This window comes from Nilaparvata lugens, chromosome 6 (assembly GCF_014356525.2).
Source record: "Nilaparvata lugens isolate BPH chromosome 6, ASM1435652v1, whole genome shotgun sequence".
Taxonomy (NCBI): Eukaryota; Metazoa; Arthropoda; class Insecta; order Hemiptera; family Delphacidae; genus Nilaparvata; species Nilaparvata lugens.
Window position 1 is genome coordinate 26,777,241 of NC_052509.1, and position 18,955 is coordinate 26,796,195.

Consider the following 18,955-nt stretch of genomic DNA (forward strand, 5'->3'; position numbering starts at 1 on the left):
CCGTCGTCAACCTCAGGAATGGGAGGAGGTGCTGGAATGTTGCTTTGTCTTTTTAATCTTGGAACTATATGGGGCTGACGAGACCAAGAGAGTTTTTCTATTCGAAGTTCTTTTCTAGGTAACGAAGATTCAGAATTTGGAATCTCGGGATGTCCATCTACTCGTGTTTCTCTTCTTTCTCTTCCTAATTCGTAGTCCGGAAGCTCGGGAAGTCCATCTGTTTGTCTTCTCGGCCTAAGTCCTTGCGAAACCATCAATTGAGGCTTCGAGTCTGAAATAGAATTTTGTGAATTCATTTTCGCATTTTACCAAATTGTCAGATGATTAATGAATAATGAAATTTTTCAACCATACAAAAACAGAGAAATTTCTCAAACATTAAGGATATAACTGATCACTACATCAAGTAAGCGTGTCCAGTGAGTAATTAAGTCATTGTAATTTGATTGAACACAAAAATAGATCGACTCTAGTCACTACCTCCGTGAACAAAGCCATAGTGCATGACAGGTTGATGGTAACGTCAGCACAGGTTTCATCAATAAAAACACTAGCTGATATGGTTTAGCTGAAATCAACAAATTTTTATTGATGTAGGCAAAGACTTTAAAGATGCATAGACTCACATGCAGCGCTAGTGTCGTACTTGGAATTGAAATCGACTATTGAGGGGGCAAACTATAAGATTATTACATACCAATGCCTTTGTAATCTATATAGTATTAGAAATATATAGATATAATACCTCGGGCTGAAATACTCCAATGGCGGCCTTCAATTTCAAGTAACATCATAGGCATTGTGGGTCTATATCTCTTTAAGGTCTTTGGATGTAGGAGCCCTACTTGTGCTGACGTCACCAGAATGCACTATGGCTTTGTTTACGGAGGTAGTGGTCTCTATAATATTTTTCCAAAGTCCATTTCTGAGCAGTATTTTGCAAAATCAATCTCAGATTTAAGCCGAATCTTGCCATCTTTCCACTCATCAGTTATTAGAGTTCTGTAGTATCAACCCCAGGTTCTTGTGAAATTATAACATTCCTTCACAAAACTTATAATAGATTGGGTTCCCATAGTTTTGCGCTACAGGTCATTAACTTAACCAAGACAGAAGTTAGGCAGTGAAATGTCAAAATATTTTGGAACATGGATAATTAGTTATCTTCAGGAGACAACTAAAAGGTTAGACAAATGTAATGTAAATATATTAAAAATGGAAGGTTGGAATCATGGAATCATGGAATCATGCATGTACGGGATGGGAGATACACGATTGACGCATTATCACTTATGAACCAATAAACTGATAAACTTGAAAGTAACTTAAATTTGCAACTAGAAAGTAAATTAACTTAAATTTCACTCAATATTGTTATATACATGCATATGCACTCATAGGCCAATACAAAAATTAGAAACATTCAAAGAGTCAACAACTTCTATGGCCTTTGTAGCCGAGAGACATTGCTGTGTCCTGCCTGCAAAAACTGAGCTTCAAATTGAGAGTTCAAAATCCACTCATAATTTAATGCACAATAACACTTTCATTTTAAGGTTGGAATACATTCGTAATCTTGCCTTTGAAATTTCTTCATGAAAAATTCACTTCCAAAAAAACTTTTTGTTCTTAAGCCTTTAGAACTATGTGATAAACACATATAAAACGTTGAATTTGTCCCAAAAAAATTGGATAAATATTAAATTTGGTTAAAAAACTGGGAATTTGAAAATTTTACATGAAGATTTAGAATTCACTTATGATGGATATATAGGGTTATTCTCATTGCTGTTATAATGGCTTCTTCCAATTGCTGTTATAATTGCTTATTCTCACTTGCTGTTATGATTGCTTATTCTCATTGCTGTTATAATGACTTATTCTCATTGCTGTAATAATTGAAGCAAATTTAATCAATTTTCAAGTTTGTTTGAAAATTGTTCTGAAGCCGAAATTATAACACGATACCTAAAATGATTGGTCCTATTCAGGTTTAATACGGAATTATCATTTTCTAAAACTCTTTTCAATTCCACTCTATTTGTTATTATTTAATCAAAAAGTCATGGGCATTTGACAATATTTCAAGAGAAACCCGATATAATGAGTAGCTCACTGAACACAAAATAACTTGGAATGTTTGTTTTAAAGCAGAAATTTCGTAGAATCGCACCTAATTGACGGTATATTATCTATATTTGTCAGAGAGCCTGTTACTCGAGATTTCTGACACCACACTCCCACTTGTGGTACCCCGGGAAGTCCACGTGTTTCCTATGCCAATGTTATGATCGTCTCCCGTAATATTTTTCTGGATACCCCACTGATTATGTTAATTTTATAGGTTATTGATTATCATAAGAATTATTGACTATAATTGTTTGAAATTTGTCAGAGATAAATAGATACGCACCTAATATTCGTGTTCTCTTCCAAGGATAATAATCTGCTTCAATCACCACGGCCGGATTACCGTTGATTTCTAATATGGAGAAAAGCACCAGAGACGCTACTAGCACAATCGTAGCTGAAGTTATCATCTTCTGAGAGAAATGAGAGATTAGGATGCAATTGTTGGATAGGCTACTACTGTGGTTGGTATACACTTCAGCGTATCTTTATACCAGCCACAAGTCTTCTGAACAATGCCTTATCGTTGATGATAAAAAGAGGGGAAGGTGGAGGAAAAATGTTCTGATTGATTTAACAAATGGGGGTTCCCGATTTTTTATAATTCAATCAATCTGCACTCGGAATTTTTTCGTTTTTATCTCAATCAAGCGATGAGTCAAGTTCAACAATTGCATTCAAGACTTCAATTGAAGACAACAATTTCATTCAAGACAACAATTTCATTCAAGACAACAATTTCATTCAAGACAACAATTGCAGACCTATGACTTCTGTTTGTATCGATTAGTGCAGGGAATCCAGTTCACAACCAGTTCATCATTACCACGAGATCAAGAGAAAGAATCATCTAGAACACAAGGTTCCCTTTGTTAGGAGTCGCTCTTGAACAGATAAGTGAGAAAAATAGAATACTAGAGAGTGTGAAGTGGATAATAGGATTGAAGAATTGATAAGCTTATTGAAAAATAAAAATGAATACCGTAATGATATACATGTTAATTTGACAGAGTTGTATATGGGGCGAATAGATTAAGATAGATACAGAGATGACTTATTATTTCAAGCCCCTATTCAATCTCAAAGCACCTGTCTAAGAAAAGCTTCAACATTCTTTTCTGAGAGAACTACACAAAAAATTCCATAATTATTTTCAATGTGGCATTTTCAACATATGAATTTTCTAATAATGTATGGACACTCTCATAAGAATCAATGAATATTTTTATTTTTCTTTCTAGAGTCTTCACAGGAAGTCATTGAAAAGCAAAGCTTCATTTATTACAATTTTGAAAAAGGAATATTCATCCCGTAGAGATTCTTCATGCATGTACATTTCAATATAAGAATCAATGATATTATTATTTTTCCGCACAACAGAGCAGGAATTCATTGAAATGTTGAACTTCAATGGTGTCATCACAGAGAGCTTATAGACAACATACGAAAGTTTTACTATCAATCTATCCGAATTTAAAATTGTTTGTTTACTCTAATCTATATTCTCAGATTGTGATTTGGTGTAGAAAATTGAAATGGACATCACCTATGTATATTTGGATAATTTGAAAGTAAATTAGGAAATTGAAAAAGTTTTGGGCAATAGCCTGTTTTTTCTTTTTCGATCATTGTATTGTTTGAGCCAACCTAATAAATAAATAAATAAATAAATATATTTCATACATAAAACACGATAGGAGTTATACCGTTTCTTTTATCCAGTTGTGTTGTGATGGAATAAAGGGTACTTAATAGCTTCTATTGTGTAGTTCAATATTTTCAGTAACCCTTGAAAGGATAGTGAGTTAGTATTTTGGATAGCATCAGTTTATCATTGAACAAGTTTAAAACATCATTAAAAACAGTGTTAGATTGATCAACATTTTGCTACTTACTCATAGTGACATTTTTCATAATGTAGTTGGCTGAGAATCCTTCTCTGGCCACAGTGACATCACTTATGAATATAACTTTCATAAAATTATCTTTGGAGATCATCTGTGGTGGCAAACTTCTCCCACAATATCTGTGAAAATAGATTGTTGCGGTTGATTTTTGGAAAATATATCAATCTCAATTTGATGTGAAATTGATTAATCAAATGTTTATCGAATCAACATGAAATGGTTGTTGATTTACATGGCTACATGGGCCAAGGTTTTTTAAAAGGCAAGAAAGAAGCATTCACCATATTGTACAGCGTAATTGTCTGTCAAATTCATTTGAAATGACAATGATTCCTGAACTACGTAGCTTATCTGATTTTTGTCATAGTTGTCATTCATGAATTTAAGAACAGGCACATCAAACAAATGAAGGACTGCGGAACTATGTACGTAACAAAAATGTGATCCAATCAGATATGCATAATTTAAGGTTCCTAAAGACTTATTCCATAGCCACCTCTAATACAAGGCCCCGGCCTACGATATTGCAACGTCGCAGCCTAGGCCTAGAATCTAATACATGATTGGTGAAAAAGATCAGCTGGTATTTTTTAAAATCTTTTTTAAAGGTGGCTAAGCTTATTCGAACAGAAACAGTGAAGCCAGTCATACATACATCGATTCTTGGATGTACGATTTTTTGCTCTCCTTATAAATTCTATTAGATTAAACAGATGATGTTTGTCAAGTTCCGTTTAATTTGGTAGAATTCATAGGACGAATCCAGAATTGAACCCGCTACCTCCTGATTGCCGGTCAGGAATGCTTACACCAAACTGACAATCTCTGGATAGCAGCGCTCATTTTGTACGAAGTCATAGCGACCAGCCAGTCTACAGATTGATATTACTGAAATATAATGTTTCTCATAAATTAGTGGGGTTTCACAGCAAAGCTGGGCCGGGCCGAGCGGAATCCGCATGCGCGCTATGCAGGGTTTAGTCGATTATTAACTATGCAGGATTTAGTCGATTATTAACTATGCAGGATTTAGTCGATTATTAACTATGCAGGATTTAGTCGATTATTAACTATGCAGAATTTAGTCGGAAGCATTCAAATCAACGCCGGGCCGAGCCGAACGGTGCTGGGCCGAGCCGAGCGGGTTTGTGCAGTCGGCTTGACGCCCAACTCGAGCGTTTTCAGCGAAGCGGATTCTGCCATATTTCAGTTTAGTTCGATCTTCCCACGTAGTGAATTGCGCAGTATTTTGTATTTTTAACTAAAAAAAATGTATTAAAAAGCGAATCGGCAATCGGCTGTAGTGCGAACGCAGGCAGATTCCGCTCGGCTCGGCAATGCATTGCACCGCCAGGCTCGGCTCCGCCCGTCCGGCCCAACTTTGGTGTGAAATCCGCCTTATTGTATAAAATTCGAGAGAAGAACAGTTTTGGGATGTGCCTGTTGGTCCTCCCACAATTATTTCAATGAATGATTGTGTATCTTGAATCAATAAATGAATTATGAATTATTGTATTCTTTGCTCAATTAAATGAATAAATGAATACCTTCCTAGGATATTAGCACTGCTACCATCCGCACTGGAGTTGTCGGATACAACTACATAGTCAAGTGCACAGTTACGAGTTTCTTCCAGTGAGAAGTGAGACCATGTAAGTTGTATGACATATCCGGCAGGTGCCGCCACTTCCCATACACAGTACATGTTATGAGGGTACTTGCCCTGCTCGTTGGCCGACTGCGGTGATTGGATTGTGCCACTCAGCGATTTTAGGATACCGCCGCAAGCTGCAAATAGAATAGATATTCTATCTATCGTCTTTTTCTTTAGGACTACTTTTAATATAAATAAAAATATAAATATTAATTTCAGTATCCTTGTAAATTATTTTTCACAACATGATTCAGACATTGATGCCATTTTCAAGTACATTTTCCACTTGAAATGTCCGATACATGTTGTGAAAAATAATTTAGAAGGATACTAAGATTTAAATTAATATTTTATTATATTCTATCAATTATTTCATTCAATTCAGACTTACAGAATACAGCCTCACAGATTTGGAGGAATGTTCAAGAAAAAAGTGAAGGAGCTACTGAAAACTGGGATAGAACTATATCTTTGAGCCTTAACAGCGAATAGATATTCTATCTATCGTCTTTTTCTTTAGGACTACTTTTAATATAAATATAAATCTCAGTATCCTCGTAAATTATTTTTCACAACATGTTTCTGACATTGATGCCATTTTTAAGCACATTTTCTCTTGAAATTCAAATTTGATTGAGTCCAAATATTCAGTCAATTTCTAATATTCTTTGTCTTACCTGATGCTGTTACATGTTATCTGATGTATACTGTGCTGGTGAGATATTGTGATATGTATCAATAATGAAAACACTGGGATTTTGTCAAAAATGTCACTTATTCATTGTAAAATAACAAACAAGTTTCGACACTGAAAAGGTCTCTTTTGGTGAGACTGCTATTGGTTATCTCTTTAGGCCTCTATTGGTGTCATCATCAGTGTTGTCAACAACACCATTGGTGTCAGAACATGTTTGTTATCTTATAATAAATAAGTGATATTTTTTGACTAAATCCCAGTGTTTTCATTATCTGATGTAGTTTTATGTTATCTGATATTGTGTCATGTTTCTGACATTGCTTTATGTTGTCTCTGCACTATTACATCTCTAAATGTCTTTCACTTTTCATTGTAGCTGACCTACGGGACAAGATCCACGTATATGTTTCATTAAACAACTACTTCAAGCAATTAAACCTAATCTATCATATTCCATTCACACGCTGCGCGACAAACACGCGTTTCTCAAACAAGTATTCTCTAAGTACAGTACGGTGATCGAGATCAGAGCGCGAGCTTGCCACGTTTCATTGTTGGCGGGAGCTTAGTCCCGAACCGCAATCGCGCGACTTGCGATCATCTCGCGTACGTCTTGCGTTTTATTTGTGTGTTGCGCAGGTTCAAAGAATATGTGTTGAGAATTTAAAGTTGTTTGAAAAAGCATCTCAGAGTAACCGTCGAACATAGGAACCCCTAAACGGACAACAAAGGCGCTAGTCATCAGTTAGAACTTTGGCTGTTGAGTTGGTGTTTCGACAATGCTAATCATCTTTTGTGAACTACTACTATCATCAAAAACTAATTCCCCACAAGACATACTGGCATCTTTTCAGTCCAAGTTGAAAGCAGAGAAATGTTTCGGTGATACCGCCTAGAGAAAATATAGAGTAAGAAGATATCTCATGGTTTAGGTCGTTCATGTTAATACACGAAGGATATTATTGTTTGGAAGAGTTCTTAGGGGGTTCTGCCATATCTGTCAATCTTGAATAATTTACAGATGGAAATTTACGGCATCTGTTTTGGACTTTCTTTTAATGATAATATCTTAACCAATTTACAAATGTAAATTTACAGAATTTTACTTGAATTATCATTCAATAATGATTGTTTTCAACCAATTGATTGATTGACTTGTTCTTTTTCTTGTGTTGTTATTGATGAAAAATCTATTGTTTTTATTTTGTTGTTAGTTATCATGACGAACTGCCAAACATTGTAAAAAATGTACATGCAACGAATAATTGATTAAATTGAATTAAATGTTCCAAATTTCAAGCTGACTTTTTGTTAGCTCGAGCCGACTACTACTAATAATAATAATTTATTTTTGTCAAAGAACAATGACAAAATTGCATCAGACAATGTCAGTATTCAAAAGAAACATTACAATAAAAATTTGGGTTGAAATTCCTCTCAATACAAACTTATAACATCTTATACTGTCGTCTACTGTCTATTATTACTGTTTTGTTGGGATGAGATTATAAGAACGGCTGTGTGAGAGACTACAAGCATCACATAGCTTCACGAAACAGAACAATTAGGACTATCGGCTTGAGTTAACATTGAAATTTGGGACATAAACGCCCTATACCATTGGATATCTTCTTATTCTTTTTGTGAAGTTGAGAAGTTGATATTGTGATGATTATTCATATTGAATGAAAAAGACTGAGAAATTGTCAAAAAACCACAGATTTTTTGTTACTTAGAAAGGCCGGTTTCGGTTATTACACCATTGTCTCTCTCTGATCAGCAGTTTATCAGAGATTGACAATGGTGTAATAACCGAAACCGGTCTTTCTAAGTAAAAATAAATCTGTGGTTTTTTGACAATTTCTCAGTCTTTTTCATTCAATATCTTCTTATGCCATATTTTGTCTTCATGGTGATACGCACCTTGTTGTCCTGGACCGTCATTTGGATGAGGATACGTCTTCTGCTCACCGTAGATTTCCGTTACAGAGAAAGCCATCAGAGATGCAACTAGTAGAACAATACTAGCTAATAACTTCATTTCGCATGTGAAAATCGCTAAGAAATGATGTGTTGTAGAAGAAGCGTTGTCGATCACTACTGTGGTTAGACTTTCCCTGAGTGGTTTTATAACAATCAAACATTTGAGAAAAATAATGTTTCATCGCAGAAAGTACGTGAAACGGAAAAAACTGAGAAATACTTTACTCATTGAAATGTTTTTGTCATTTGGTACATTTTTTTGTTCACATGCATGATATTTTCCTTGTTGTTGATGTGAGTCTTTACCATTTTTTCAACTTGTCATGATATTTTTCAACATTAATTTCTTACTAGTTATGATAATTGAAAATCTCAAAATCATCTTATCGCGATGGTGTGGAAAAATTAGGAAGCTTGATGGAAATCCAATTGGATAAAAAATCGTAGATTAGGATGAAGCGCTATTTTTAGGAGGAAGCAGAATTTTCCTGCAATAACACTGATAACCCACTGTAAATAGCGTATTTGAAATTGAAAGTATATTTCAAGTCAAAATAAAAGAATAACCTTTGACATAATTATTCTCTTATCAAGTCCAGTGTAAGCAAGTAATTTTTGTGAGTGCAAACGTGCACTTTCTGTTGATTATGCAAACTCTCGTAAGCCCAGGGCAGTGTTACATGAATGAAATTCCGAAGAATTCGATTTGTTTGCAGATCTATGAATTGACTTTTAGATGCGTTATCATAATTATTCCTAATAATTCGTCATCATCCTGAAAATAATATAACTACCATCATAAATTATTATTCGTATTAGACTCATGGAACCTCGTTTTTCGAGACTTTAACATTGGAAAGGTATAACAAGTACTCCTTTGTTAACTTTTGCTAAACTAATGTTTCATTAATTCCGTGTAAATGACTTCTTAGTCTCCGGCAGGAGAGAAAACCTTGGATTAAATCCCCTAGAGCAAAGTCTGGCAATTACATTTGATCGGATTAAATCGTAAACAACGTACACTAAATCACAAGTTACCAGAAATAATATTATAGATTTATGAATTCTCAAAAATATAAAGGATGTTTCTTATCATTGATTTCCAACACAATATTTTCCAATAAATACTTTATTTACATAAAACAATATTATTACAATAAATTATTCTCAAACAGGTTTATTGATGATGTTTCTCCAATAAAAACTGCATAGAATATGTAGAGGAGATTGATGAATATATATTCATATTATCTGCAGAAACCCTACTAAAAACTTTTGTATTGCTTCTCAACTTGTCACCATGTTGACACACTCAACACAATATTTTCCAATAAAGACTTTATTTACATAAAACAATATTATTACAATAAATTATTCTCAAACAGGTTTATTGATGATGTTTCTCCAATAAAAACTGCATAGAATATGTAGAGGAGATTGATGAATATATATTCATATTATCTGCAGAAACCCTACTAAAAACTTTTGTATTGCTTCTCAACTTCTCAATACTCATCATCATCATCAGGATAACCATCCCATTCAGGACTGTGAGGAAGTTGTGCTTGTCTTTTCGCTTTCCGAATTATATTGTGAGAAGGCGATGGACGATTTCCTAGTTCTCTTCTTTCTCTATGCAACGAAAATTCCGAATTCGGAATTTCGGGAAGCTCTCTTCTCTTTCTGAGGAAGAAATCGTGATCCGGATGTTCCTCAGATGTTTTCTCTTGAGAAACAGCCAGTTGAGGTTTTGAGCCTGGAATATGATTTTGTAAATTAATTTTCGCATTGTTACCAAATTATTAAATTAAAAATGAATAATGAATCTCATTCCCACTATAAAAAAACAAAGAAATTTTATAAACTCTTTTTGGAAATAATTAACTGATTACTTCATCAGTTGAGCGTGGCCAGTGAGTAATTAAACTATTGATATTTGTATAAACACAAAATAGCTTGAGTCCAGTCTTCATAATATTTATTTTAAGTTCATTACTTAGCAGTATTTTGCAAAATCAATTTCAGATTCGAAGCAAATTATGAAAAAATATTCATCCATAATATATCAGACATTAGAACTTTTTAGAATCAACCACAGATTCTTGCAAAATTACAACATTTCTTTACATAACTAATAATAGATAATGGATTGAGTTTTCATAGTTTTGCTTCACAGGTCAGTTATTTAACCAAAACAGAGGTTATGGGTAGTGAAATGTCGACATATTTCGGATCATGGATCATACTTTATCAACAGGAAACATCTAAAAAGTTGAGACAGGAAAATTGGAAGAATGAAACTACTTTTAATGAGGCTAATCTTGATTTGGATGACACAATAAATGCTTTCTTTAAGAAACTGATGGACCACATAGATTCTGCTACCGAACAAATTAAAATTACAAATAAAAATAGACCATAAAAAATAGATAACTTCAGGGCTAATAAAATCTATAAGAGAGAGGGACAAACTACATGAAAAACTGATAATCCAATCATTTAATGCTACACTGAAAGCTAGATACAAAAACTATAGAAATCTACTTAACACACTAATTAAGAAAGCTAAACTAGACTACTTTGAAAATAAAATGTCAACTTGTAAAGGGAACAACAAAAAGACGTGGCTCTGTATAGAGGAAATTTTGGATATAAAACAAAATAGAAAAGCTCCTGACATAGACCCTGTAATTTTAAATAATTATTTCTCACAAGTAAGTATAAGTTATGCAGAAAATCTGAATAATAGTTTCAGCTCAAGTCACCCAGTACCAACTTTAGTTCCACATAATCAAAATTTTCGAGATTCGTTTTTCATTTTCCCTACAAATTCCGATGAAGTTGCTGCCATGATGAATACATTAAAAAAATTCATCTCCTTGTATCTATATAACAGAAGCGGAATGGCACTTACTCACTGACTGACTGACTCACTCACTCACTCGCAGAACTAAAAATCTACTGGACCAAAAACGTTCAAATTTGGCCCTTTAGAGGCGCACTAAGAAATCGTTTAGCGATATTGCAACTCTAAGGGTGGTTTTTGAGGGTTTAAAGTTCTTTTAGCATGTATATTCTTCCTATTCTCTTAATTATAATTGAAAGATGTCCATACCATATGTTAATATAGAACTATAATCTAGAGAGATTACCTCTTCGAAACCGTTGTTAACTGGTAACTAAATTAATAATTTTGTCAGGTTGGCATTAAGTTGAGTTGACTTTGTTAGGTTGGCACCAAGTTGAAGATTGGAATGCATTTATCGCAGAAAAATTGATTGGGCACTGCTACTTCAATCAGAATATTATATTAGTAGTTGTCAGGCTCGCTTCGCTCGCCATATCCGTTTAGCCAGACGTTTAGTCTGGACCCCCGACTGGATCGTCCTAACATATGATCGTCGTACAAATGAAAAATGTAGGCGAGCGAAGTGAGCCTGCTGATTTCATTCTTGGTTGATCCAGTCGGGGTCCAGGGGGCGGAGCCCCCTGGCTAGACGGATATAGCGCGCGAAGCGAGCCTGACGGCTAGTTTATAATATAAGCGATGTTTATTTGAAAAATATATCAGAATACATATCTCAGCCTTTATCAATTTTTTTAACAAATGTTTCGAAACAGGTCATTTTCCTTCACACTTTAAGGTTGCAAATATAATTCCACTATTTAAATCAGGTGAGAGACAAGCTCCTGAAAATTACCGCCCTATTAAAATTTTGAAAAATTCTACCTGTGTGAAATTTGAAAACGCCCATGGATGGACAGGTAATATGAAATTATACGTGTAAACCTCTTGGTGGGACACGGTGTATATTATCTACATTTACCGGGGTTAAGCCCTGTTATTCCATACTGCACACCTAAAGGTGCGTACAGACTGTCGCTCTGCTCCGCAACCGAACGTCACTCCAGCAGAGCGATTGATGATCGACCGGCGAGCAACAGTGGTTCGACCGGGGAACGCGAGAAGATCTAACATCTTCCGTAACGTTCATGATGGGTGCGTGGGCGGTGCGACTGTGTTTCGATGGTGGTACGAGGGCGGTACGAGGGAGGAGCGTGCTCGGTGCGGGTTGGAAGCGCGAGTATGTGTACGCAGCTTTACGGTTCAGATGTTTAGGTGCCAATGTTATGATCGCCATCCGTAATTATTTTCTGGACACGCCACTGATTATGATAATTAATTAGTTGTTTAAATTTTGTCAGAGATAGATAGAGAGAGATACGCACCTGGTATAGACCTAACTGCTCTTTCCCATGGATGATCTTCTCTAGATGTCGGAGGTCCAATGGCCGGAGTTGCTGAGATTTCTAATATGGAGAAAAGCACCAGAGACGCTATTAGCACTATCATAACTGAAGTTTCCATCTTGTGGGAAAGTATGAGTGACAAGAACGCAATTGTTGATTACTACTGTGGCTGATACACACCTCAGCGTGGCTTTATACAAGTCACAAGTGTTGAAAAATGTCCTATCATAAAAAGAGGGAAAACCCTAATTGATAAAAAGAGGGAAAACTAGGCAAAAATATGTTCTGATTGAGTTTAAAAATGGGATTTCCAGAGTTTCCACTATTTAATGCATTTGTTCTTTTAGATTTTTTGTACTTATCTGAATTTCCCTAGTTCCCATAATTCAATTCATTTGTACTCTTAAATTTTTGTCCTTATCTGAGTTAAACGATGAGGTCGCGTACAATTATTATTGCATCTGAGGATAATTTTATTGGCCTATGACACTTCTGTTTTTATCAACTAATGTACAAATTTCTTACATAATCAATGAAGACGGTTTTCCCATTTTTATAATATTGCGATATGATTGACCTCAACCTAGTTTGACGAAAATGTGATTCTTCAAAATACAATTCAATTAAATATTTGTGATCGAGTTTTTCAAGTTAATGATTGAGTTCTTAGAGAAAAAAATATTACTGGAGTGAATCTGATTTCAAAAACTCAGGTTTTATTATTTTCTCCTGAGAATACACTTCAAGTGTATGATTATTTTATTTATTCTTCATTCATTTATACAATAATATTACATCATCAAAATGATAAGGAGAGGAAAAATAAGGTGACCTTGTGTTATTCCTCTCCCAAATTTAGATAACACATAGTCCGAAATATAGGAATAGAAAATGGGAATATTTGAAAAAGATTTATGTTTTGATTGAATGGATATAATGTGAGTTTCCCAAGTCATTGTTATTAAATGAATTTTTAACATTGGATAATTGTGATGTTCCTTGTCATCATTAAAAAATTATTTTATGAAAAAAAAACATGATTTGTTCTAAATCGACCTATCGACCTAAACTAGGTATTAGTGGAATAGCTTCGATGAATGCTAGTTGATAGAAAATTTGTGATTTTTTGTAATGACATAATTTGGGAATTATACAATATAATCAGCTCATGAGCGTTTTATCGTGAGTTATTTGATCCTCAGTTCTCTTTCAAGTGATTTGTCACTTATTGAGTGTGTAGGTAATCCTGGTATTCGAAATTTGGAAATTGATCTGTCATGTGGTGTTTCTGTCTCTGTATGTTTGAACTCCAGTATCGAATATCTCTACTCCTAACAAGAATTTTTTGTGAGTTCAATCGTCCATTTTCTGTTGATTATGCAAAACTCTCATAACCTAGGGCAGTGTTACATCAATGGAATTCCCAAGAATGTGATTTGATTGCAGATTCATGAATTAAATTTTAGATGCATTATCATATTCCTGATAATTCATCATCATCGAGGAAATAATATAATGATTCGTATTAAACTTATGGAACCTCGACTTATGAGACTTTAACATTAGAAAGGTATAACAAGTACTCCTTTTTTAACTTTTGCTAAACTAATGTTCCATTGAATCCAATGTAAATGTCTCCGGTAAAAGATTTAACCTTGGATTAAATCCTCTAGAACAAAACCTGTCAATTACATTTGATGGGATTAAATCATAAACAACATCGGTTCAAGCACACTAAATCACAAGTTACCAGAAATAATTATAGATTTATGAATTCTCAAAAATATAAAGGATGTTTCTTATCATTGATTTCCAACACAATATTTTCCAATAAAGACTTTATTTACATAAAACTTTTCGCATTGTTACCAAATTATTGAATCAAAAATGAATAATGAATTTCATTCCCACTATAAAAACAAAGAAATTTTACAAACACTTTATGAAAATTAACTGAAGTTGATCGTGACTAGTGAGTAATTGAGCTATTGTAATTTGAATGAAACACAAAATAGCTTGAGGCTAGTCTTCATAATATTCATTTCAAATCCATCACTTAGAGAAACATCATAGAGAAACTATAGCATAAGTAGATATCCTTTGGTATAGGGCGTTTATGTCGCAACTTTTACTTTTATCTCAAGCCGATAGTCCACGTAGTTTTTTCCTGTGAAGCTTTATGAGGCTGTTAGTCTCTCATATTGTGCCGTTCATACACTCTTACCCGGTCAAAACATTAAAAATCGACAATAATCGACAGTAATCGGCTTGAGATAACAGTAAAAGTTGTGACATAAACGCCCTATACCATGGATTATCTACTTACGCTATTGTTTCTCTATGACAGTATTTTGCAAAATAAATTCCAGATTCAAAGCAAATTATAAAAAATATCCATCCTTAATATATTAGACATTAGAACTTTTTAGAATCAACCACAGATTCTTGCAAAATTACAACATTTCTTTACATAACTAATAATAGATAATGGATTGGGTTTTCATAGTTTTGCTTCACAGGTCAGTTATTTAATCAAAACTGAGGTTATTGGTAGTGAAATGTCGACATATTTCGGAACATGGATAAATCGTTATCATCAGGAGACATCTAAAACGTTGAGACAGGAAAATTGGAAGAATGAAACTACTTTTAATGAGGCTAATCTTGATTTGGATGACACAATAAATGCTTTCTTTAAGAAACTGATGGACCACATAGATTCTGCTACCGAACAAATTAAAATTACAAATAAAAATAGACCATAAAAAATGGATAACTTCAGGGCTAATAGAATCTATAAGAGAGAGGGACAAACTACATGAAAAACTGATAATCCATTCATTTAAAATGCTACGCTGAAAGCTAGATACAAAAACTATAGAAATCTACTTAACACACTAATTAAGGAAGCTAAACTAGACTACTTTGAAAATAAAATGTCAACTTGTAAAGGGAAAAACAAAAAGACGTGGCTCTGTATAGAGGACATTTTAGATATAAAACAAAATAGAAAAGCTCCTGACATAGACCCTGTGATATTAAATAATTATTTCTCTCAAGTAGGTAGAAGTTATGCAGAAAATCTAAATAATAGTTTGAGCTCAAGTCACCCAGTACCAACTTTAGTTCCACATAATCAAAATTTTCGAGATTCGTTTTTCATTTTCCCTACAAATTCCGATGAAGTTGCTGCCATGATGAATACATTAAAAAATAATTCATCTCCTGGTATTGATAATATAAGCCATGTTTGTTTGAAAAATATATCAGAATACATATCTCAGCCTTTATCAATTTTTTTTAACAAATGTTTCGAAACAGGTCATTTTCCTTCACACTTAAAGGTTGTAAATATAATTTAACAATTTAAATCAGGTGAGAGACAAGCTCCTGAAAATTACCAGCCTATTAAAATTTTGAAAAATTCTACCTGTGTTAAATTTGAAAACGTACGGTGCATGAATGGACAGGTAATATGAAATTATACGTGTAAACCTCTTTGTGGGACACGGTGTATATTATCTACATTTACTGGGGTTAAGCCCTGTTATTCCATACTGCACACCTAAAGGTGCGTACAGACTGTCGCTCTGCTCCGCAACCGAACGTCACTCCAGCAGAGCGATTGATGATCGACCGGCGAGCAACAGTGGTTCGACCGGGGAACGCGAGAAGATCTAAAGCTGCGTACACATATTCGTGCTTCCAACCCGCACCGAGCACGCTCCTCCCTCGTTCCGCCCTCGTACCACCATCGAGCCACAGTCGCACCGCCCACGCACCCATCATGAACGTTACGGAAGATGTTAGATGATCTTCTCGCGTTCCCCGGTCGAACCACTGTTGCACGCCGGTCGATCATCAATCGCTCTGCTGGAGTGATGTTCGGTTGCGGAGCAGAGCGACAGTCTGTACGCACCTTAACATCTTCCGTAACGTTCATGATGGGTGCGTGGGCGGTGCGACTGTGTTTCGATGGTGGTACGAGGGCGGTACGAGGGAGGAGCGTGCTCGGTGCGGGTGGAAGCGCGAGTATGTGTACGCAGCTTTACGGTTCAGATGTTTAGGTGCAATGTTATGATCGCCATCCGTAATTATTTTCTGGATACGCCACTGATTATGATAATTAAATTAGTTGTTTAAATTTTGTCAGAGATAGATAGAGAGAGATACGCACCTGGTATAGACCTAACTGCTCTCTCCCATGGGTGATCTTCTCTAGATGTCGGAGGTCCAACGGCCGGAGTTGCTGAGATTTCTAATATGGAGAAAAGCATCAGAGACGCTATTAGCACTATCATAACTGAAGTTTCCATCTTGTGGGAAAGTATATGAGTGACAAGAACGCAATTGTTGATTACTACTGTGGCTGATACACACCTCAGCGTGGCTTTATACAAGTCACAAGTGTTGAAAAATGTCCTATCATAAAAAGAGGGAAAACTAGTCAAAGATATGTTCAGATTGAGTTAACAAATGGGATCTCCCGAGTTTCCACTATTTAATGTATTTGTACTTTCAGATTTTTTGTACTTATTTGAATTTCCGAGTTCCCATAATTTAATTAATTTGTACTCTTAAATTCTTTGTCCTTATCAGAATTAAACGATGAGGTCGTGTACAATAATTATTTCATCTGATAATTAGCCTTTGACTTCTGTTTTATCAATTAATGGAGCAAATTCCTTATAGATTTTGTGAAGACGGTTTTCCCATTTTCTTATAAGATTGACCTCAAACTAGTTTGACGAAAATGTGATTCTTCAAAATACAATTCAATCAAATATTTTTGTAATTGAGTTTTTCAAGTTAATGATTGAATGTTTGAAAGTTGTATTGTCCATCTTGAGTGCATGAGAGATGCTTCTCTGCTAAACTTTTGAAACAGCCGTCCAGGTCCAATTAATTGCAGGCGGTATTGTTGTCTCATGATGTTGTTCTTTAGAAAGCTAGATTGATGAATCTAGATTCATCGGATATTCCAAAGCTTAAATTCGAATTCAGCTGAGAATAATTATTGAGATATAAATATAAAGAAAATAACAATCTCAGTACCCTTTTTTTGAAATATTTTATCACTGTAGTGATTATATCATGTAGTGATAAAATATTTCAAAAAAGGTACTGAGATTGTTATTTTCTTTATATTTATATTACAAGTAGCCCTATACAGAAAAGAGATAATTATTGAGAATATGAAATTTCCATATTAGTCTTGTACACCATTTAAGTTTGAACGAAGATAAATCACAAATGTTGATTCAAATAATGCACAAATAATACCTGAAATAATTCACATTTCAATAAATGCGTTTTCACCACACTTGGATGTAATGAGCTGGTTTACGTGCGTCATATGGAGGCCGAAAGTGATTGTTTTCCGACCAGGCCGGTAAAACTTTACGGCCCTAGGGCTGTAAAATGACCTTGAATAACAGCTGATCGTGTCCGATCTCACAAAAATCATAGAGATAATCTCATAACGACTGTAATAATCTATATATTATGTATCGTGAATCGCGGTATCATGTCTATAATATATTTTATGAATTACTGTTTCATAATTTAATATTTATTATTGTGTTTTTGATATCAAACAATAGAATACGATGATATCTCCATAGCCTCAACAATATAATGTTGGCTGCATTGTCCATTGTCAGAAGGTACGTATCGCAAGTCTTAAAAGTGAAGAATCGAATTTGAAATCAAAGTACAATAATTGTATCAATATTTAAAAGTGAGGTAGAGTAATAATTTTTTTCTTTTTTATTATCGAATTCCACTTCTTAATGCAATACAATCAACAATAATAATAGGAGAATACAGCAGAGATCTAAAGTTTAAGGTAAGCCTACTGGTGAAACTCAGCCTTGACTGAAAAATTCCTAGTAATTTTCCGTAATTCATTATTAAAACTTTTAGATAATTTTCCTTCAATATCAAACCATATAGAGAAAACATTAGGCCCACTCAAGATTGAATCTTCGAATGTTTTCTCTATGATTTAACTATTTTCAGAGCAATATTTTGTTGTGAAAATGCCGGCAAACCGGCTTCAAGTTTGCCGCTATAGGCCTACACTATATTATAGTAGCCTACATACGTTACCTGACTTACAGGCCTCTTCGATCAAAATATACAATGGCCGAGAGCGTAAAGGCGTAGTACATCAGAACTCAAAGCTTAGTGAATTACATACAAACATGATCTAGGTTCGAACCTCGGTCAGTGACATTTTTTGTCGATGAATTTCGACTTTTATTAGCTATTTTTTATATTAGTTACCGTAATTTAAATTTCAATCAATTTTTTAGATATATTTTGAGACAA

General features: G+C 34.5%; 2 protein-coding genes across 4 annotated transcripts; both read right to left on the reverse strand.

The window, feature by feature from the left end:
* LOC111053848 (procollagen C-endopeptidase enhancer 2) lies at positions 1-8,673 on the reverse strand (the record flags this gene model as incomplete). Its single annotated transcript, XM_039430564.1, is given in 4 exon segments — positions 1-271; positions 4,026-4,156; positions 5,585-5,825; positions 8,312-8,673. Coding segments are annotated over 4 exon segments (761 nt in total), but the record flags the coding sequence as incomplete, so codon positions are not given.
* Positions 8,674-9,484: 811 nt separating this feature from the next.
* LOC111058925 lies at positions 9,485-17,102 on the reverse strand. Of its 3 annotated transcripts, XM_039430566.1 has the most exons (3): positions 12,602-12,826; positions 9,833-10,127; positions 9,485-9,622 (listed from the first exon to the last, which is right to left on the reverse strand). In XM_039430566.1, exons 1-2 carry the CDS (start codon positions 12,738-12,740, stop codon positions 9,877-9,879), a joined length of 390 nt encoding a protein of 129 aa, XP_039286500.1. In that variant the 5' UTR covers positions 12,741-12,826; the 3' UTR covers positions 9,485-9,622; positions 9,833-9,876. The 3 variants fall into 3 exon arrangements, with proteins under 3 accessions (XP_039286500.1, XP_039286501.1, XP_039286499.1); XM_039430567.1 differs by lacking the exon at positions 12,602-12,826 and adding an exon at positions 16,800-17,102 and having other exon boundaries at positions 9,485-10,127; XM_039430565.1 differs by having other exon boundaries at positions 9,485-10,127.
* Between the last annotated feature and the right edge of the window lie 1,853 nt (positions 17,103-18,955).